Raw genomic sequence first — 23,837 nt, 5'->3', positions numbered from 1 at the left:
TCCTGGCCGAGGCAAACATACCATCACTCGCACTCAGAGGCTCACAACTCTCACTACAATACGCAATTAAACAGAGCTCAACACCAGAGAACCCAGCACACAACTGCATTTTTAAAACAAACTCAGAAACCATAAACAAATTCCAAAACAACGAAAGACTTATCAAACCCTTTGGCCTCAGAATCCTTGAGGACCTCAAAAACATACTCTTTTCCGAACGAGATATCCAACAATTTCTTTTCCCCGGCGTCCCTCCATGGCACCTCACCAAGGCAAAAGTAGAGCCAGAGTAAATACTCTTTAAGCTTGGTACTCTCTGCGCCAACTAGTGGATGTTTAACTGAAACTTGCTTGTATTTAAAAATTCAGCTCCTATTTCAGAAAACTCAAATGTTATTATGCTTGTATCAAGTCATTATGGCATCTTGATTCTTCCTCTGTATATATGTGTTCTCTTTTAGTTGTCAGGGTGGTTGTTTGTAGATTCTGTAATCCCAAGTACAGAAGATTTTAAAACTTTATATGAGGCATGTTTTTCTTTTACATCATAGTATTCCTGAATTTTCAAACAATCATATGCCACTTTTTGAAGTCTTCGCTTCATATAATCCAATATACCCCTCTTTGTTCTGATCTGGTTTGGTATTACTTAATATCATGGATGGGCAAGTTAGCTTTTTTTTAACTTTCAGTTGCCTCAAGTCATATATGACTATCACAAGCCCCTTCCTCCAAGTTCTCTTCCTGTCAAATGTACATGAACTAGAAATCTTACCAGGCACCCTTGGACAAGTTTCTTACCCCAAAACCTTCAGCAACCTGTTTTATTTTTATGATGCATATCTAGCTCTCCAGTGAGTAAATATAATGACTACCAATAAGGTGTCATTTTTTTGTTGTTGTGATGCCAGAATGTCTTTTTTTTTATGCATAATCTCTTTGTTCAAAATGCTGACAGAATTCCCCAAATTTGAATTTTAGAATTCTCCTGCACAAGTTAAGTACCATTTTTGCTTTATGGGCTGTTTAGACGGTGCTAAAGAGTTTTATCTGTTTCTTGTTATATATGTATATGAGCCAAACATTTTTTTACCGTGATCTTTTCCAACTTGTCATGGAAAACCATTCCTATTGTCTAATTTCGGTGGTTTTTCTTTTTCCTTTCAGATTATTCCCCTGAAATCTCTGAAGACTGAATACAAGCCTTATGAAGCCAAAAGAAACCTGTCAAATGCCTATGATGTATTCCTGGCAGATGCCAGAGTTGTGAGGCTGCTACCAACATATTTAGGAAAGCATTTTTATGGGAAAAGGAAGTGAGTATATATAGAAGTCTTTGTGAGCAAGTAACATTAAACTTTTAGTTTGATTTTTTTAAATATAGCATTTGGATTTGAAAGCAAAAAAATATTGCACAAATAATATTCATCTATGATTTTTTCTTTTTTTTTGGTTTAATTTGATTTTGTTCAGCAGAATCTGGTCTTTTTATTTTTCTGCTTGGTTATTATGGCCACTCGAAAAGAGAAAATTGATAATATAGCACTGTAGAGTTCTGTTTTATCTTTAATCTAGAATTTTAAGAAGTCTTGATATCCTCCCTTTTCATGGCTTTTCATCTTGACCTTGATTCATTTTCGTTGTTTACAAAATTTGTCACGTGCTCACTCCTTTCCCAGATCCGCTCTTTTTCTTTAAGTTTACTAGCCCAGGATGACAGCTTAAAGTATTAAAATTGTCACAGTTCAATGAACTATAAACAGTGACCCGCAAATTGTTATGGCTAACAGAAAGAAATTTTGATTGGGGGTGGGGGATATTTTAAAGATATAATTTTTTAAAATTTTGCCCAAAAGCTCCAAATATATATTAGTGTGTCACAATATGATAGAATCTGGCGTTTGTAACTTTTTGGGGGGCATATTATTATGGAGGTAATGGTACTGTAGAACTCGAATTAAATGAAAGAAGTACTAAGAACTTACTAAGGTTGGGTTGAAACCGTGAGCCCTCAGTATTGGTTTTGTTGAAAATGGGATTTGATGTGCTCAATGTTGAATCCCTTGAAAGATTATACAATAAATTTATTGCTATTTTGTCTCCTTTTGATAAGGACGCCAATTCAAGTGAATCTACAAGCAAAGAGACTGAAAGAGGAAATAGACGCTGCTCTTGACAACAGTAGATGCGTCATTAGTAATCGAGGAGCTTCGAGGTTAGTATGTTCTTGTGATATCTTTTAACTTAACATAGACCTGCATGTTTGCCGACAATCGTCTGAAATCCGACAATCGCGACCCGACCCGCGAACCGGCTGATGCTATCGCTAGGCCTGCCTGTATCAGTCAATGTGCGTAGTGCGAGGCTTGGCCGACTGCCAGTGACCCATTTTTCTCCCGTCGGCACTTTCGTTTTCGTGCCGACCGCCGACGCGCGCACCGCCGACTGCCGATGTCGGCGTTTCCGACATAATTGTCGGAACCTAAGTAGAAATGCGAATACGAAAAAGGACGACAACTTAAATTATCTACTTTCAGTTTCGTGCTCGAGGGGCCATTTTGAATTTCGTTTGTTGACTAATTCAGATCGTGTGGATTCATTCAAGTCCGACTCTCTTGTTCTAATAGAATCTAAATCTAGATTTATATAGATCATTATAGACCTCAATGGAGGATTCATATTCCAATTCTATTGTGTCAAACCCTATCATAGGTTGTGCTGTAATCTTTATATTGGTAAAAATAAGCATTTCATCAGGTGCGTGAATTGTTTATTTATTTAGTAAAGTAGTAAAGATCTAGAATCTAGATCTAGATCTAGAATCTAGACTCAGCTGAGTCCCTCTGTTCGGAATCGGATGCGGATTTCTAGTTCAAGGCCTATTCCTATTCACTTGTTCTACAAGATCTAGATCTAGATTTATTTAGATTACTAGATTTCTAGATCTAGATATATATATGAAGGATTCATATTATATATTCCAATTCTATTGTGTTATTGTATCAAACCCTATAGCAATGTAGATGTAAGCCATATATATAGATCTAGATCTATATATGCTCCTTGTTTGTTTTGGAGTGTGGTTTTTTAATTAAAATTTTTTTTTTCATTTAGGACTTGTTTTGGCCTTTTTACATGAGGCCCGTTGCAGGGTTTTTTTGGGGGTAGGGTTAGGGGTAGGTCTCTTCTTTATTGTGTTTGTTTGGGTGGTCGCTCGTTACTCGGATGTTCTTCCTTATGACACCCACAAAGAGGCTTTTTTTTGGGGGGGGGGGAGGTGGGGTGGTTGTGCAAAATTTTCAGACAATCTGGTTGAGGCTCACATGCAGGTCTATTAATACTTTGAGCCTTTTATACTGACATGTCGGGGGGGACTTTCATTCTCCTTTGCATTGTAGTGTAGATTTACCGGTGTTCTGATACAATGCTTTGATTTACGGGTAAGGGACAATCAGTAAACATCAACCAGTTAGAAAACCCAGGCTTGTAAATTTTATTATAAGGTTATCAAACATGCCTGGGCTGATAAGGCTTGTGTTGTTTTGGGTTTATTTCCTCATAATTTTGAGATTTTTCAGCAGCAAATGGGGTCGGCCAGAAAATGGAAATTCCTGGACTAGTTGTTTCTGAAATAAACTGTTCCGTGCAACTTACATGCTTTAAGTTATTTGAGATTTTCGGAGTAAGATGAAGATTACCAAGAGAGTAATCTTAAATCGGTTTCAGTTGATTTTGTAGATCTAGATTTGACTGGTAGCCAAGGCGTTAGGTCTAAAAATGAAAAACACCTAAATTAAAAAAAATAATTTAATAAATTGTATGGATGAGTGTGGCCACTGGTTTGCATGGGATGGATTATAAATTTCCAAGTGGTCTTCTGCTTATAACAACATATGTAGCTAATTTTTACCAAATGTCAAAGCCTTAAATTAATTGAAGTAAGTACCCAGTGTTGAAAAGAAGAAGAAAATAGTTTTTAACTTACACACCAGCTTGCATAATAGCCAGGACCATTGCTGCCTACAATGCTTTCTGAAAAAAATATACCCATCACGTATCACTAAGATCGTAGAATATTTTTAGTTCTCTTATACGTATGTATGTTAAGCAAATAATCAAAGAATATGTTTACTTCTGTTTATTGAGTGTTCAGGAAATGTGGTTCAGATGCAGAATGTCAGACAGGATTGATGAAGTTTTTCTCCTGTTGTTTTGGGGGGGGGGGGGGGGTCTAATGTTTTTTAATAAACGTTTACGTTACCTAACTAGTAAACATATTTCATACCATCATGTAAGTGAGTAGGAAGCCTTGTGCAGTACTATTGACTCAGTCACTTGTTTTCTATAAAGTAGTGTTTAGACTATTGTGGGTTCTTGGAGACACGAGATAGTATAAGATAATACGGTTATGATGCCACAATGATCACTGGATAGGTCCTGCTTCTTTCCTTTTCCCAAACCATTATACATGACATGTGTTGTCTGCCTCGATTGTGCAGAAATTCAGAAACATAATTTTGATTCCCAGTTTGGCAATTGTGGCAAATCTCGAGATGGGCAAGGCTGAGGTGACAGACAATGTGATTTCTTCAGTTGGCCAACTGTCTCAGGCAGTGCCTGGTGGCTGGAACAACATAAAACAGCTGAGTGTAAAGACGCCCCTGTCAACCAGCATTCCCATCTACCTGGCAGCAGGTGAGTCTCTGAGTCTGATCTTTGATTAGAAAGGGTTAGGAATTTTGTTGGTTTTCAATAATTTTTTATTAGTCACATGCCACCCTAGGTGAAAGTTTTTCCAGCATATGCCAGAATTCCCACTTTTCATGACAAATTTCCCAATTTGGAGCAAAATTGCTGACTACACAAAAAAAATCTGAAACAGCTGTCATTTGCCCAGTCCACAGTGTATCGCTTTTTGCTTTTGATTGCGTTGCTAGTCTGTCTTAAGGGGAGGAGCGACCCTTGATTTTGCAGATTTTGGGTCAGGCCCTGCACATTTTATGTTGGCTGATTTTTGAAGATCAACTAGTTTTTTTTGTCTAAAAATAGCATGGATACAGTTGAGAAAGACTTTATTCTCCAGGTAAATTGCCTTTAATAACATGAGGATGGATAAATATAGTGAATTTTCACAATTGTTGTCGGTTTTCGAAAAATGTAATTTTTTTGCAGTTTTTTCCCTACTCCTTCTTTAGTTTTCATCCTTTTGAGATGAAATTTTTTTTTTCAGGAAACATAGATGGCAAGGCTGCCATCAATGTAACAGAGAGATATTTGCGAGAAAAAAAATAATACTTTTCCATCCCAAGCGATTACGCAACCTAAATTTAGAAAAAGGTTTTTTATACTTGGGAAAATTCTCTTCTTTTTTTTTTTCTTTTGCACTGATTGAAAAAAACTTGCTGTTACTCTGATAATGTCTGGTTCAGGTATACTCTCACCAAATTTGGTCAAATTTGGTCTGTAAATAAAAAAGCCTTAGGGATTTGAAATTCATTGTTTATTTTCAAGAAGGCGGCCGTTTCCATAGCAACCGCTGTAGCTATGCCCAAAAAAATTGCGTATCAAGAGATTTTACTATGTCTAACTTATATTATATGTGTACTTAGATTTGATCTTGGGCAACAAACATAGAAAATGGTCCTCATGGGTAGCTCCTCCAGTTAACTTGCCCAAGTGGCAAAAATTGGTGTTGTGAGCGCAGAAATAACCCGGTTAGATTTGTAGCAGTCAACACTACAACGAAGGTGTTATTGGTCTAGCAAGTCCATTCTGTGATTTGCCCAGGTTTAGCCATACTCTGCAAATTGTGACTGGTTTTTACATCTTTATAATTTGTAACATCTTATAGTACTGGCAACCTGGAAGGGTAAGTTTGGCCAACTTCTGTGATGTTCATGGTAAGCTCAAAGCTAATTATTAACATTTTTCGTGACATACCAGGTGCATCATAGAGCAACAAAGGGGTTAATCTATGTTTTGCTGTTTATTTGACATTTTTAGCATGTGTGTGGTTGCTCTTGTGGACAATTTTTAAAATATATAATTTTGTACATAGTTATATTTTGTTCATGTTAAATTCCTTCTCTTTGAGGAAAGGGTGGGGGGGGGGGGGGGGGTTTAATAACAATGGAAAGAAACAAAAATTGTACTCAGTTATTATCATATAATCACAGGGTAGCAGCACAACTCATTTTTTACTACTATATCCATTAACAATAAAAATTGACTTTCAATTTAACATGTATTTTCATAAAATAGTCGTCGCACACCTCTCAGATTTTCACAAAGCATGCGCCCCTTGCCAGTGCATTGGAATATGCCAAAAAAGAATTTTCACCAACACTCTGAGTTATGATACGTAAGCTGTGTGGTCTATTTGGTTGTTTTTGGTTGTGGCAGGGGGGTTAGGCCTAGCCTATTGTATTGTTTAGCTGAAAGTGTGAGAGTGAGTTAAGTGTGAGTCTGTGTTCAGTTGTATTGTTTGCAAGTTTATAAAAGCAGTCTGAGCTACTACTGGTGGGACTTTTAGACCTCTCGGAGAGAAATGTATCAAGGCAGAGGAGGCCTGCTGAGAGTATAGGTGGGGAAAAAGGCTAGTTAAAGCCTCGGTTCATTTGTGTGTGAAGTGTGAGATTCCAACGCATCGGGGCCCCAAAGCTGTGGAAAGGATCACAACACACAGAGGAACAGGTTTGGCTAACTCCTGTTATAGTAGTATGCAGACAGAAAGTTTGTAGTGTTAAACCTTTGTTTTATGTTCCTAGTAACAACAAGCTGCTACCCTGCATTGAGTAAAAGTTGAAAGTGATGCCAGTGTGATAAAAACAAATCCAAAATCTCAGGAATACTTAAAGACAGCAATACTTATCCCTACATGTTGCCCAGTCTCATCAGAATTGCTAGTCATTGCTTCCAGCTTTGTACTTACATAGCCCTTAAGTGTTTGAGTGAAAATTTAAAAAAAATGTCATTTATGTTTCCAGGCGGACCTCAAGAGGTCACTATTCCCAAGGAGAACGCTGACAAAGAAGTTGTGGAGGCTGAAGAAATCTCAACTTTGCTTGGGGCCAAGGTCAAAGTTTACCCAAGTGGAGATGTTGAAGTTATCAAAGATAGAGATTCTGAGGGCCAGCCACAGAAGAGGGGGCGCTTCAGGAAAGGGAAGGCTGTGGGAAAGCAAAGTGCAAAGACTGCTGGTGCTAAAGCCAAGTCTGTGAAAAGAAAGGCAAAAGGCAGGAAACAGTCCTAAATTTTGTTGTCACTATTTGGATATTATGTCAATGTACCCTCATACTTGATGAATTATAATAAACTATTTGTCTGTATTTTCATTTTCTGCATTTTAAATTGTACGTAAAGTCAAGCATGGATATCTCAAATATGTTGGGGGTGGACAACAAGTACAGTACAGTGGAACTTGAATTCAACAAAGTTGGCGTGCCTGACCTTCAGTTTTGTTGAATCCAAGTGTTCGTTATTGCAAACATGAGGTTTTTTTTCAAATTCGAAAGTTAAGTGGTTCGGAATTTTTAGCCGACTAAAGTGACAAACTTTCACAATTTTATAATATATACAGTATAACGCGGATAGCTCGAATTCGTCCGGACCGGCCTCCGTAGTTCAAGGGATACGTGAACAGTGTTGTGGTATGGGCTGTGTTAAAGAATCAAGGGAAGCAATAAAGATTGGGTCAGAACAGAGATTTTTCTTATTTTGGCCATTGTCCTGGATTGTTGTTGTTGTTGTTATCAATCCAACAACAGCTGGGCTTTCGCCCTTCTGTCCAACCATTGTCCTGGATAAGATAGGTTAGATCTAGATCTATGCCTATTGACTTGAATTTGAAATTTCAAATTGGCAAGTTGAGAATGAGAAACACAATGAGCAATGCTTTCGAGTTCGATCGATATTGTACCTACCGCTACCATGACAGTTTATGTGCGCGAGTCAGTGTGAGCGGTCTTTAGTCTGCACCAATCAAATGGTGCCTTTTCAAATTTGTCAAAGCAAACAATTTGACAAGATAAACATATATCACAACAGTAATCAACAACGCAATGACAAAACTGCAGCCATTTCCTGTCTCTCCTACAAGGGCACAGTCCTTTGAAAAGAGGGGTGGGGCGGCTGATCGATGATGCACAACCTTTTCTCTCACCCACTCCACATAAGCCTAGCTAGGCCTAGGACCTAGGCACGTGCAGAGGGCATGCGCGTCGAGCAGCGCGCTAAAAGAAGCACAGCTGGCTACTTTTGTGGAAAGAAGGGGGAGGTGGTTTTTTGAGGACCTTGCCTTTTTCCGTCTTTTAAAAATTATGATAATTTTGTCTCATGTGCACCTCAAAGGACATGGACTTAACACATCTACGGCAGTGTAATTAGTTCGACTGTTCCGTGTTTGTGTTCGAGCTTCGTGGAATTTTCTTACATTACAAAGATAAAGAAGAAAAAAAACGGGGCCGCAGGCACAGTTCGACGGATGCGTGATTTCGAGTAATCTGTGTTTGACCTATCCGGGTTATACTAGATTATTTTCTGGAGATCAAAGTTACAAGGATGATGATTTTGAAGGAATACCACAAAGACCATTAGATCTATGTTCTCCATCGTGAGTAAAACCATTAAATTTATTAGAGCACGTCACAGATCAGGGTTTGCAAGGTCAGTTTAAGGGGTCTGCTACCAAGAAAAGCTATCTCCATAATGCATTTTTTTTTAACCAAAATTTCCCAAAATATGTACCCTCCTAGAAATAAATCAAAATGTTTAAAAACAATTTAACCCAAAATGTTATGTCACATCGGCGGCCATATTGAAATTATACAATACTTAAGAAAATCTTAAAATTTTGAAAACCAAAAGGCATAATCTTGATTATATGATATCAAGTTATTAGTAATACAGTGGAATCCTGTTATAACGAGAAGGAGGGAACTGGCGCGAAATTCCGTTATAGCAGGATTCCCGTCATAATAAGGGATCCATTAATAAATTGATATCATAGTTTTCCGCGGGCGTGAAAAACTGAATCAACAGCGCTCGCCGCGGAATTTTGATTTTTTGCAGAATTTTGAAAAATTTTACGGCATTATTATTCTGTGCTTTCAGACGTAGAATTGCGAGAGAAAAAGTTAAACTGAAGCGAGCTGACAACGTTAGAGTGATCTCCCTCTCACCGGAAGCTGGAAATTAGAGCGCTCTTTTTTAAAAACAATAAAATTGATCTAGATCTAGATTCTTGTTTGTTTTAGTAAGATTTACGCTCGCAACTGCATAGGTCTTATGAGCGCCATGGGGGGGATGTCAACAGAGAGTTATTTAAACAGGGAATCGGGCTTACTCTTCTCACCTCTCTAGCCTCAACAGTGCAAAGACTGCTTCGACTATCAAGGCACCCCGGAAAAAACAGTTCACAAGAGAGTGACAAACACACTAAAGAAGTAGAGGAAAATGACGATAGTAAGGATGAGGAAAGGAAAAGCAGCAGTTCCCCCTATTCCCTATGTTATTCCGGCACAGTATGAGCATGACATTAATACAGCCGATTTACTTTACAATTCTACTGTTCTTAAGAAAAAAATGTTAATATCCCTCCTTTGGGAATGACCTAAAAACACTTCAGTCAGTAGCACCACCTTCCATAGATTCTATTGTGCATGCGCTATTAGCGGCTATTATATTGGAGCACAGGCGAGAGGGGATGCTTTTTTTAAAGGAAAGAATGCGTTGAAAACAAATGCCGCTGAATGTCAGCTTCAGTTTACCAAAAGTACACGTGTGGCGGAAAACTGTTCTGTTAGTACATATGTAATATGGTACTTGACCACCTCTGTAAATGGATGGTGGATGGGCATTTCTGTGTTTATGTCATCTTCACCCGGAGCTTTTCCTTGTGGGGTGTTTCTAATTCTAATTGCGAGCTCTACCTCTGACTTTAGAATGTTGGGACCATTATAATTGTTGCTTGGTTGTGGTAGGGGTGGTCTTTTATCTTCAAATAATTTTCCTACATATTCTGCCCATCTTCCTAGGACTTCATTTTTCTCAAACAACATAACTGTCTTTTTTATCTTCAAGTTCAACGCCTCCTGACAATCAATGACAGCTCAAACAGCCAGCTCACCTGATTTTGAAATTACTGGTATACAATGGTGTCTCTTTTTTTGGTTCACACTTTTGATTTGGTAGTATTTTATGTTATGAGCTTATCTTTCTAAACAAAAATACAGATTGTATGCTGCTAATTGCTGGATTTTTTATTTTATTTACAGTGTCTGCAGTGCTACTTCTCAGCTTATGATTAATTAGTACTTATATTTTGAAAGCAGTATGGAAAAAGAAGTTTAGACATGGTCGCTATCCTTGCAGAATTTGGTCATTTTGAGAGTACAATATTGTGCACAGAATTTTGAAATTTTCCATACAGAAAACTACGATGTCAGAATAAATTCAAGGGAGATCAATAATAAAGTACGCCTGATCTATGAGTTTGGTGTTCTGTTTATTTCTTGTTGTTATCCTCCCTACTGATGATTTTGTTCAGCATGACCTCACCAGGCCTTACTACTACTACTTGATCAAAAATCGAATCAGGTTTCTTTCTCTAACGCAAGCAATTTGACAGCTCAGCGTTGGCGATCAGAAAGAAAGGGCTCTAGGCTAACTCACTCGTTGTGTTGTCCAGATTGTTGTGTGTGTACTCTACACACTTGAATGAAGTTTTGGGCGGCTGTTCAATCACTAATGTCTTGTGTCTGGTGTACACCTGTGCTGAGCTGTGTGTGTGGAGATCAGACAAACAATCAACAAGTTTGTAATGCTTTTGAATTTATAGCTTGTCCTCTTTCGTCTGTCCGCAGAAAAAAATCTTGCTCATTTTTTTACCTCTGCGCATGACAGCACTTTGGTGCGTCACCGAACATTTCCCTTTTCATTCGGAAACTCACTGAAAATGTGAAAACCAATGCCGTGGAGGCTGGCCAGTTCAACAGAGAAACGTATTGAAAGTACAACACTGGAGCAGTCTGAAAGTGAAAGGAATTTGCGGAGAAGGAAATTACAATTGAACTGTGTGTTAAGAGAATGCACACACACACACATGCTCCATTAATTCATTGATTACAAATATTTTATCTCAGCCCTCACTGATTTTTGTCCCATTTTTTTTTTTTAATCGTTCGATATCCAACATCAAATGATAATTATATACACTCTTTAAAGTCCTATTCCTATCTCCTCATGGTGAGCAGGGATAACAATGACACTGTAGGCCTACTTCAAATTAAGAACACTAACACATGCACGCAATGCTCAGAGATGTGAATGATCATTTACCAATTTTAATACCCTTCTTCTATCATTTTAAAAACTATATTCGATTACATGGGGGGGGGAATTAAGTTTCAAACATTCCCAATGTAGGGCTGTGACGTCATTTGGGAGGGGGGGGAATTGCATTGCGTCCCCAAAAATTGCTCTTATATCACACACGCTCATGGGGATGTAACCAACATTAGGCACAGCTCATCATCTACCCTGTGTAATCTTTTCTCGTTCCTTACCATTACTACTGGCGTCTGTTGTTTAGTGGTTGGCATTTTGCTATCGCACTCAAGAGACCTGAGTGGGAAGAAAATTGTTATCGAGTATCTCTGTATTCTGCTGCGATGAGTATCCCACTCACTCTCAGATGTAATATTATATGATGTAAATTTGGGCTTTTTTGTCCTATCCATATATATTAACATTCAAACTTGCACCCAAACAATTCATACTCATAGTCATACACCATATGGCCCAATGCAGCACTGCATAATCTGCCTTTGATCACACCCCAGCCCCCCGCCCTCCACGTTAAGCACTTTACTCTTAGTGAATGCACTTGCAGCACAGCGAATTGGCCGGGGGACACAATTTTTGCAAATCGGATAAAATAACAAACTAGGCCTATTAGACTAGATTTAGAAAATCTATACTTTTTTGGCTTAAGGTAACGTTTTTGGTCAATTTTCGATGTTATTGATTTTCTAGAAAGCAGTTTTTCTTTTCTAAATCAGATTTTCTGGTCCATTTGGGTAAAAAAAATTGACAAAATAGGTGAAAATATATGTTTCCAGCGATCTCACCCCCCTTTTGCAAAAACAACTGCTTGGTCACTTTTCCTCATTTTTTGTTATATTTTTGTCTACTTGGTTCACTAAACTTATATGTATAAATGACGTTATTTGTAACCGTGCTAAAATGAGATTTTATATGTGACTAGAAATAATAGTGCATGGTACTGGAGCCTCTAGAAGGAACAAACCCTCAAACTCAAATTACACAGTGACATTTTTAATGCGTTTTTCTCAAAACTTTATTTTTGAAAGACCCTTCATCGCTAAAATCTTAAAATCTGAGCTACTAATCAAGATAATGTACTGAAACTTTCCAAGTATGTGCAGATTTGGTAGTTACAGGGACAGGATTTGAGAAAATGTACTTAATAACATAATATTTCAGAAATCTGAATATAAAATTGGTACAAAAAAGGGACATTACTTTGATATCCCCAAAAACTCCAGAATATTGGAAGTAGGCTATACAAAAAAGAACAAAGCCAGGTACCTATAACTATTAATATTATTAACTTGATATTTATTGCAAAATTAACATTATGCCTTTAGGTAGCCTATTCAAAATTTTTAGATTTTTCTAAGTATTGTATAATCTCAGTATGGCCGTCGGTGTTACATGACACTTTGGATTAAATTATTTTTAAACATTTTGATTTATTTCTGGGAGGGCACCACAAATTTTGGGAAAGTTTGTTTTCAAAAGATGCATAAATAACGAAGATAGCTTTTCCAGGTAGCTAGACCCCTTAACCATTTTTAAAAAATCATGAAATTGATATTCCATGTAAGCATTTTTAGACCCTTGAGTTGTTCAGGTTGATGTTTGCCAAACGTTATGGCTCTTTCCACAAAAATGCATACATGTACACAAAAGCCAAATCAGCCTTGTCAGTGACCAGGCACCCCTGCACACTATGATAACATGTTGCTTCGGCATTGCGTTAAGCACATTTTACTAGTTTCTCATGATAATAATAATACGTAAGGCTGTGAAATTTCTGTACTGACAGATTAAATAATTCACAATTTTGGTTTATTCACCTTACACTTACCGTATTTGGCTCTTGAATAGAGCACAATATAGATCTAGATTCTCTGCCAAGAAGTAGTTGTAGCAGCAGTCAGAGAGCTTTCGCCTGCTAGAAATACAGTAGAACACGGCTATAGCAGGACTTTTGGTTAGAGAAGAAAAATCCTGTTAAGCGAGTTCCCGATATATAGCCTATAGGAATGCAAAGGGGAATTACCAAAAAAGTCTTAAAGTCCACTTGATTACCTCCCTTCCATATCAATAAAGTTTGCGCTTTAGATTAGTCTTCTTTTTCTTGTCAGTTTCGTTGATTATCTCGGCCTTTAATTCGAGTGAGAAGCATTTCCTTTTGTCTTTGTCGGAAGCCATCTTTTCCTCGGTCTTGTTGCTTGCGCTGTCTATCGTTCCGGTAGGCCTGCTGTAGAACTGGTGAAGTAATGCTTGCATATATAATACATGTATGCCTATGATGAACATCAGCGATCGCAATTCAATGAATCAGGGGTCACACACTACACGCTCTCCTCTTTGTTTACTTTTTGTCCTAGCGTAGGCCTAAGGCTGTTATTTAGCATCTAGGCTAGCCTATGGCACTTTTGGAGTGGCTCACGCAACGCGTCTCCTCGCACCATCTCTCCCTGCCGCCTGCCCCACCTCACTCATCACTGGACTGGCCAATCACATCGCCTCACCGTTGACTGTCTGTTTGGATCTCGCTCGATCCCTCCCGCTGTATCCGAGTTCTGGCCTTTCCTTGCCCCGCTAAACCTGAGCACAGATATAACTGAGTTTACATAGAGATAAAAAGGGGGATTCCGTTAACTTAAGGTCCTGCTGTAGCGGGTGCCGCTATAATCATGTTCTACTGTACTAGAATGTATTAATATTGCATGCCTCTGGCCTTAAAATTTAAGTAAACTGAGTTGCAATTCTTATTAATTTTAGATTCAGCATCTACATATATTTTCCAGAGGTCTTGCATCTAATTATCAGAATCACTTTTACCTTTATTAGATCTTTAATTTGTGGGGGGGGGGGGGTGTCATTCTTTGATCCAGTTATATAATTTGTAATCCTTAGGGTTCTGTATATGTGAGGCAGCGTGGTGAAATCGGGCACTCGTCAAAATACAGAAATCGGAGAAACAGCCATTTTTCTGCCAATTTGGAAATTTTTATCGATTTTTTTTTATGGCTTAACCGCTTTTATGTTCATATTAAAACACATTTCCATTTGAATTTTTTTTTTTTACCCGTTGATTAAAGGCACAAAACGTGTCATCTTTCAGTTTTCAAAGACTCTTTAGCTATTGGAGTTACCAAACTTTGGCAAACATTTTCTCACCAACTTCAACACTGAGAGAAACCAGGTGACCTCACCTCCATTCAATTGCCGATATCTAGAGTTCTATTCAAGATAAGTGGATATTACTTCATGTGAAGCAAGGCAAACAAATCAGCTTTCACTAGTTTCAGTTTCAGATGACACCAATAACTCCACGCCCAAAAATTGAGGAGCACCTGATTCCACCATATCATGACACATATATATTCCTCCTTTCAAGGGAATGAGAAGTTTGAACCTTGAGGCTATGAATATTGCACAAAATAAAACTCATTTGCAAGATATCTTTCAACATGCTATGGTAGGAATAGTAGGACAACTACTAGGATAAACACTAATTGTCAGTCCTAGCAGCCATTTCTGTTTTGCACTGTACACTGTAGAAAATATAACCATTTTTTAAAAGAATGCTGTCTCAGGGTGAAGACATAGAAGACACACCATCAATCAATTGTAAATTTTCTGAGTGAAAAACAACGTCACACTGACAACTTCAATACAGTACAGAGTCATTTTATTGGCAATCCAGATCCAAATAAATTTGCACGTCTCAAACAGACAAACCACAAGTTATATTTTAAAGAAAATACAAAACACAAGACTTCCCATTCATCATCTTCTAACTTTTCAACATCTTGCAGAGATCCATGCACATTCTTTAAGCCTTTTTCTTTCAGTCTGACTCTGACATAAATCAATAAGACAAACTGATGAAATTTAGTTCTCTGGCTTGTATTATTATGGTTTAAAATCAAGTTGATACGAGCTTATGACCAAAAACACACTGTTTTAATACCGGTATACTTAACTGAACTCTTAAAAACATGCAATGCACAGACATACATGATACATGGGGATATTGTAAAACTCCACCTTAAATTTGTGACACAGTTAGGTCACTGCAAATCATACAGACCATTGACAGCAGTAGAAAATCAAGTATTTAAAAGGTAGATGTTTTACACCCATTAAATTATTTACAAGGCGGACTGCTTCCATCCTGCACGTAAGGCATGGAGATGCTTGATAGTGATTGAAAACCTCACAATGTGGGGAAGCAACTTCACGTCTTCTGCGTTTGACGATAAAGAAGCTAGTCATTACACCACAGACGCTTGTCAATAGTAGCAGTAAAGAAGCTTCATTCTTAAAAATGTACTTACTTATGATCATGAATAAAATAATTACGAACATAAATGATGCAGAACAATAACTTTTTAAAGAGGTTATTTAAAGTATGCACAATAACTAGATAATGTAAATTTAAAAGGTATATCACTATTATGACAACAAGTCCAACCTAGTCAGCATATAAAGCATGCACGAGGAAACTTTTTACACTTAAACACATATAATCATATATATATTCTGCAAACATTTGATGACAATTGCATAAATTATGGGCACAACTGCAATGATTATTATAATTATATTACATGAAACAAGAGAACACCCTCTGATGCTTTCAAGAATCTGAGTCTCTTCAGTTCAAACTGTGTCCTCAACCAAACTAGAAAAGGAAACTTTTCTGACCTGCCCTTTCAGCATCTAATCTCATCAACTGTGGAAGAGCAGTACAGAAAGATCAACTCTGATGATAGGAAAAGCGAGAAACAGGCATCCCGATGGGTACAGAAGAGTTCTGGCTTGGTGTTTTGAAGCATGGATTTTTCCATGAACTTGTCGTGTATGCACTATTCTGCTTGACGACTCCCGTTAGCAACGCGGCTGGGGAGCAAATCTTTTCTTATTTGGCGACTGCAGTGAAAACCAAACCAAGAAATAGAATGAAAACAGCTACTTGATGCTATAATCGAGATCCGTTCACGTCTTGTCCTCGATGGAAAATGCTGCTGTGCATTCACCCATACGAGCTGAGACGCCGCCTCGGTAATCAAGGTCTCCCCCAGGTCTTAGTGGGCAACCAAGCTGGCCTGGTGGATGGTTATTGGAAGAAAAAGAAAATCAGAAAGCAGAGAAAATGGAAAAACAAGAAGAAAACACCCCCTACGGAAAAGAGAAGCTTGTAGACTTCAATATTCTTCAGGCAAATGTCTGTGGCTTGGACAAGAAGAAAACACAATTGGGAAAAATTTTGTACGAAAGGAAAGTCCACATTGCTCTATTACAAGAAACTCTCCATTCATCCTGTGACATAAACATCACTGGGTATACCCCTTATCCATGTAAATGTGAAGGTTGCCAAGGGATTATAACCTATATCAGAAATGACATCCAGGGTAAAGTAGAGCTCCTTAATTGGCACCCCACAGACGCACATAAAGTCACCCTGTGGTATGGCAACAGCAAGCTCATACTTTATAACATCTATTGTCCCCCAAGTAGCACTCTGAACTTCTTGGAACAGAGCACTATCTTTAAGAAGACGGTCATAGCTGGTGACCTTAATGGACACTCCCCCCTTTGGGGCTATGCTGACCAAAACAACACAGGTAAGAGGATTGAAGAACTATGTCTGTCCTCTAACCTCATCCTTCTTCAAGATGAGGATTCAACCAAAACACTTCTTCACAGGAGACATGGGACCCTCCACAGACCAGATCTCACCCTGGTCTCTGCTGATTTACACAACAATTGCAGTGAAGAGGTGCTAGACTGTATATCTAGTGACCATCGTCCCGTTCTCACCAAAATCAGTATACTGAAACACAGACAAAGGAAAAGAGGAACCCGTTGGAACTTCAAGAAGGCAAACTGGGATCTCTTCAGAAAAACAGCTGAGGACAAAGTTAAACTGGATGATCTAGACAAGAAAAGTATAGACGCCCTTAATAGTGAACTCACCTCCACCATCTTAGATGCTGCGAAGAAGAGTATCCCACAGGGGTGCAGAACCAACTATAAACCCTTTTGGAACGAGCGCTTGGAGAGAGCTACAAAAACTAAAAATGATGCCAGACATGAATATGAGAAAGATCTAAAAAATATGGACAAGAAAATTAGATACAAAAAGGCCGTAGCAGAGGCTAAACTTGTCACCAAGGAATCTAAGAAGGAAGCCTGGACGCAGAAGTGTGAGGGACTCAATTTACATCAAGGTGGACGTGAAGCTTGGACACTTCTAAATAACCTCACTGGCAAAAAAAGGAAAGAAAACCCCAAACCACTACACACAGAAACCAAAGTTCTCACCAGCGAGTTCAAAAAAGCCGAACACTTCAATAAACATTTTGCCTCCATTAACAAGAGCAGCAAAAGGATTGACCTGGACAGGGGTCTACTGAGTGTTCTGAAAGGAAAAGAGAGAGATTTGATGACACCGAGTATCTTCCAGGACTTCTTAATTAAGCGAGAGTTAGACTGTGCAATCAAGAAACTAAAGAAGCGAAAAAGCCCAGGTCCTGATAAAGTACACAACGAGATGCTACAAAACCTTGGTGAAAAAGCCAAATTGCTACTTCTTAAGCTCTACAACAGAACATGGACTGAGGGAAATCTGCCTAAAGCATGGAAACTAGCCACTATAAACCCAATCTTAAAGAAAGGAAAGAAGGCCAATGACCCTAAAAACTACCGCCCAATATCACTTACGTCCTGTATTGGCAAGCTCTGTGAAAGAATCCTCAATTCTCGTCTTTATTAGTGGCTTGAGTCTTCAGGTCTGATATCACAGTGTCAAGCAGGGTTCAGGTCAAAAGGCAGGACAGAAGACCAGCTCTTCAGGCTCACACAGAAAATCATTGATGGATTTCAAAGAGGGGAACAGACAACGGCTGTGTTTGTGGATCTCCAACAAGCCTACGATAGAGTGTGGAGGAAAGGACTACTCTTAAAACTGCAGAACATGGGAATCAAGGGAAACATGTACTCCTGGATTAAATCATTCCTTACAGATAGACTTATCCAGATCCAGATGGATGAAACCCTATCTTCAAAAGCAGTGCTGGAGGAAGGACTCCCACAGGGATCTTCTATCAGCTGTACCTTATTCCTTGTCTTCCTCAATGATGTTTCAGATGTTCTCAAAACAAAAAGCCCTTTTTGCTGATGACCTGGTCCTTTGGCACACTGGAAACTCGACAACAATAAGCAGACGGAGACTACAAGATGATCTAAATTCCCTAGGAACCTATTGCCGTTTATGGAAAATGAAAGTAAATTGCGAAGCTATAACCTTGCAAATGCAGAAATCCCTCTCAAAATAGATGGTACCAACTTGAAAAAGGAGAATAACCCAGTGTATCTTGGAGTACAACTTGACAGCAAGCTCAACCTGAAACAACACACCAACAATCTTAGGGAGAAGGCTATGAAGAGACTTAATCTCATCAAACGACTTGCCAGTACCAACTGGGGATCAGACAAGAACACCTTGAGAGGCATCTATTTTGGATATACCAGAGCTGTTTTTGATTATAATCTTGTTCTACAAAACATTTGCAGTAAAACTTCAAAGAACTCAATGGACACCATCCAAAACCAAGCTCTTCGTCTTATCTCTGGCGGAATGAGATCCTCACCGACTGCGGCCTGTGAAATCCACACAAATATTGAGCCATTAGAAACTCGAAGAAAACGGGCAGCTTTAGAAATATATGAAAGATCTAAAAGGCTAGAAAATAACCACCCTAATAGAGTCCTTGTTGACAAGTGGAAACCTAATCAAAGACTTAAAAATACAAAATCTGTACTTGACACTGTTCTCAATCTCCAAGAAAAACATCACCTCCCTGAAAGACGAGAACCTCTGGAAAGAGTTCCCTCAACTCTCCCACCACATCTCACCATAGCAAAGCCAGAAATTAGATTGCAGCCCACAACTCAAATATCCTCTATGACTATGGAGGAAGTTCACAAGCTTCTGCGACAGAACAAGAGGCTGGGCATGTTCATTTGAAATGTGTCGATGACAGTATACGTTGGACAAGACTCCACCTTTAGTTGTTTTGGATGCACTGCTTATAGTTATAAATAGCCTATGACCAAGATAGATTCTAGACTCAATCAGTATCGTTTTGTTTATATATATGTATGTAGTCATAGTCTATGCCCAAGATGGATTCTAGACTCAATCAGTTTAGTTTTAAGAAAATATTATACATGTAGTCTCAGTCTTAGGCTAAGTTGTTTGTGGAAACTGCATTGAATTGAATCCTCTGAGCCTGCAATCGATCAGGTGAGCATTATCTATATCTGGCCTTAAGAGGTTCCTGTTGAAATTACGCCTGTTACACTTTGAATGCATACCCATTCAATTTGGCTCCAGAGCTTTATGATTTGGCCTCCTGAGCATGGTGGCTTGGCCTCCTGTCACATTTTTTTCTGGCAACCCTGCAGACTACTCACTCTGCCAATTTTCGTTTCCGCCATCCATCTCTTGTCTTCAGCATCTGTTGTGGATTAACATCATGCATTTCGTCTACAGGTGATTTCAGTGATGGAATCTAGCATTTAGATCCAAGTAGGGGTGAATTGTCAAGTTTTCTTGTGAATTTTCTTCTGGGCTCTTCAACAAAAGCACTGCTGGGATCCCGGGCTGATTCTGTGACCAGTGACACCGACTTAGATTGTTATTCCACATTCTCCTTTCAAGATGCGGAAACTAAACTAAAAGAAAGTGAAAAATTGATTGTTAAAGTATGCAAAAGTGAAGAATAAGTGATCATGAAAGTGGTGTGATGAAATGATCACTTGCAATTTACCAAAGGTTGGTGAAGTGAAATAAAATCTTGGTGACTGTATTGGCAAAATAGACTCGGCAGGACAAGCCTATTACAATTGGAGCGAAGACAAGCTGAATTATGGTAGGAATGGAAAATGCCACCTGATCCAGCATTTCAAACTAGAGAAGCACTTGAAACTTGTTGCTACACAAGCTATGAATTTTACCTTAGGTGGTCTTTTTGAACTGACAAAGAAGTGCAAAAACCAACAAAAAAAACCTTTCGTGTTTCCTATGTTCAGGAAACAGTTTGAGGTAAAAAGCTTCAGTTAAAGTTAAGCAGCTGGAACAATTGATTCCTCTTCAGGACAGGACAGCAAATTTCGAGGCTATGGTCCTGGCTTTCACGGCAGAGCATTCGTTGCCTCTTTCAAAAGCAGACGCGCTTGTGTCACTGGTTCAGGAATGTGCCCGGGATCCCATGGCTCTCTCAAAAGAGCCTTTCAAAAACTTCTGCTGCATATATAAAATTCTTAATGGTCTAGAGAAGACACTCAGATACAGAGTGATAGGCCAACTGAGGAACCACCCATTCTCCCTCACAGCTGATGAAAGCACAACTTTTCATGGCAAACGAGGCTTGACAGTGCTAGCTAGTTTCCTGGGTGATGCTGGCAGCTCAGAAATCTATCATCTTGCTTCTGTTGAATTGTACACTGTGAATGCTGAGTCGATCTCAAGTTCAATTATTGACATCATAGAGAGCAATGCTATTCCATGGAGCAACCTGATCTCTAAATTGTTCGACAGCTGCAATGTCATGAGACTATTGAGAGGCTGTCAAAGTGACATGGAAAAGTGACTGAGAGACAAGGCCCCCCATCTGCTTGATATCGATGGTGATTCTTGTCACCATGTGCACAACGTTGTGAAGGAGAGTTTTGCAAGACTTTTGACAGAAGGTTGGAAGGCCTATTTTAATGATCTACACATGGACTTCAGGTTCTGCATCCAGTAAAAACAGCTTATGTCTGAACTGTGCAGGCTTGGAGGCGTCAGATTTACTGTGCCTCAGAGACTTATCTCCCAGTGGTGGCTCTATGCTTATGATAGGGCCATGGACACTTTTATTTTGCTTTTGTGCTTGTGCAAGAAGAAGCTGCATATTGCGAGGAGTACGAGGACATACTCAAGAAGCTCCCCTCTGCTTAGGCACATCAGAGAGCCCCAGCATTTGTTTTTACTTTAAGAGGAAAGGCCAAGAGCATGACCACTGAAGGAAAAGAGAATTATTGACAAGCTCTTCAGAAATCAGTGTAGAAGCATAGTGATCTTGTATCTGCTGATATCATTTGTCTTTGAGGAAAGACATTTACCAGAAGCTCAAATGCGGCTACCAGGCATCATCAAAGAAACTATTACAGAACCTGCCTCTGGGAAATCAGTTTCTAGTGTCAGTGTCAGCCACGGATTCCAGTGGAGACCGAAGCCATTGTGTCAGCAAACTCGGCGCCTTGGTGTCCCACATGGGGTTGTGCTACTTGTGAAAAGGAGAGGGCTCTTTGGTAATGCAGGAGTTATTGTGTTGACAGAGAGCTGCCTCATTTCAATGGTGATGTGATTGTGTGGTGGAAAGCTGTCACAACCTGCAAAGTCCATTTCGAGCATCGTTTTTATCAGTACATCATCTCATAACATCACAACCAAGGCATAGATGACATCAGAAAAACCCATCACATGAGAATACAAAATATATATATACAAGTGTACAGAAAAGATCAAGATCACTACTTCACTGTGTGAGGCGAACAGATGGTGTGACGAGCTCAAACTCCCCCCAAAAGAGCTGAAAGCACCTCAGGCCAACATTGATGAACAGACAGTATGCAGATCAGCCATCTGTTTCCACCTATGATCTAACACTGAAGCTGAAATTATATGAGGTGAACTGGTACAGTACATCAACAGCTGTTGAACAACAAACTTCTCTAAGAATTACGAATCAATACACATAACGGTTGATAATCAAAAGCAATTTACTAAAAAAGGTTTTCATTATGTCACCAGTCTTACTGCATTAAATTAGATGCACTGCACCAAAATGTGTTACAGACATACAAACCAGCAACTCCTGGCACAACGGGTGGATGAGTGAGTCTGGCTGGAGTCTGTAAATTAATACTGTCATGGTGATTTATTGGAAACAGTCAATTTAGCAAGACCATTTTAAAATACAGAGGAGGAAAGAGAAGAAATGAAACCTTCCACAGGAGTCCAGAAACCATTGCAAAATAGTGAGTTTTTAAAAATAGTTTTTAGTAAGGGTTTTACGACACTTGCAACACAAATACATGTAGTTCATACATATAATATATAAGTGCCAAAGATTAGAGGTGTTACTAGAGTTGAGAGAGTGACATACCAGTACAAATAAAATGAAGAAAGAAAGGGACAATAGATGTTTGATACGTAAGCAGGAGCAAACCACACCGGAGCACCCGCCAACCACCCACCCAAATTGTGAGTACAGCATAAATATAATGGCTTGAAAAGTTCAGTGCTATGGACAGTGGCTAAAAAATGGTAGGCCTACATTGTACACCAGTTTCATATCTATGAATATATGAAAGAAAGAGCAAAAACCAAGATAAGCATGGCAAAAGATTGGGACTGAAAATGAGATAAAGTACCATAAAGATAGAATTCTGCAGAAGAGTACTTCCACTTCCAGTGACAATTTGGCTGTGAAGTTTGACGTCATACATGTATTAGACAATGTTAGTCTTATCATGAATCAAGAGCACTTGGTTCCCCCCACTGAGACACCACTCTAAAGAGAGATCATGTTCCAGAGAAGACAGAGAGTAAACTGGACCCCACATGGATTCAAACCTAGATCTTCAGTGTTGCAGTTGTTATGTGAATAGTGAGAAGTGATATTATCATGCCCATTGTGAGTTGGTATTGCAACTTCCATATTTTGCCAGGAAGCAAATGAGAATAATGGTGACACGAAAAATACAAGAGTCTAGACAAGACTAGAGGACCTCTCATTGTCTCACTCACTCACAAACGAAAATGAAACAACATGTCATGGTTCATAAATTGCACACTAAAAAAAAAAGTGCAACAAAATACATGTAAAGAACTTAGATATGCTGTTTGCAACTTCCAATGAATATGAATTTTTGTAGTAATAGTAAAAGTGATATGTACTAATCGTAATTAAAGGGGCAAGACTCTCAACTTTTACATGGAATCAATATTTTTCAAAAGGCAGAACAATTAATCTTTCAAAACAACGACAAAAAAAGAGAGCAATCATAGTTCTTGGTTCTAACATTAAGATAAACGGCAAATACACTGTATAAATCTTCCGTTGCAACAGGCTTGAAGCTTACCTTACATTAGGGGCTCTCGTGGTCTAGAGATATGGTGTTCGTGTCTCATTCAGTAAGTCCTGGGTTCAAAACCCAACACAACAGAAAATGTTCTGCTAAAAAAATTTTCTCCATTCATTTCATTACCCGCTCTCTCACCATGTTCTGTTGTCTGCTTTCGTCTCCAATTTCTGCCCCCTCCTCTGGGCTCCTGACTCTTTCTGCAGCCTTTCTACTGCTACTCCTTGGCTTCTTCTTACTGCTATCTTCCAGCCACACCCCTGATCTTAGGGTAGATAAGATCTAACACCTAGTCTTCTTGGTGGATAAGGACGAAAAAA

General features: G+C 38.9%; 1 protein-coding gene across 4 annotated transcripts in view; it reads left to right on the top strand.

Annotated features, from left to right (window-relative positions):
• LOC101863326 (ribosomal L1 domain-containing protein 1) overlaps positions 1 to 7,703 on the top strand; it is a 38,924-nt gene extending 31,221 nt beyond the window's left edge. For all 4 annotated transcript variants that reach the window (XM_035968211.1, XM_013079260.2, XM_013079263.2 and 1 more), the window contains exons 5-8: positions 1,168 to 1,316; positions 2,114 to 2,215; positions 4,529 to 4,695; positions 6,987 to 7,703. In XM_035968211.1, coding sequence (XP_035824104.1) covers positions 1,168 to 1,316; positions 2,114 to 2,215; positions 4,529 to 4,695; positions 6,987 to 7,252 — 684 coding nt within the window. In that variant the 3' untranslated portion in view covers positions 7,253 to 7,703. The remainder of the gene's footprint in view (positions 1 to 1,167; positions 1,317 to 2,113; positions 2,216 to 4,528; positions 4,696 to 6,986) is intronic.
• The last annotated feature ends 16,134 nt before the right edge of the window (positions 7,704 to 23,837 follow it).

This window comes from Aplysia californica, unplaced genomic scaffold, assembly GCF_000002075.1.
Source record: "Aplysia californica isolate F4 #8 unplaced genomic scaffold, AplCal3.0 scaffold00046, whole genome shotgun sequence".
NCBI lineage: Eukaryota > Metazoa > Mollusca > Gastropoda > Aplysiida > Aplysiidae > Aplysia > Aplysia californica.
This window is presented reverse-complemented; position numbering and strand designations above follow the sequence as displayed.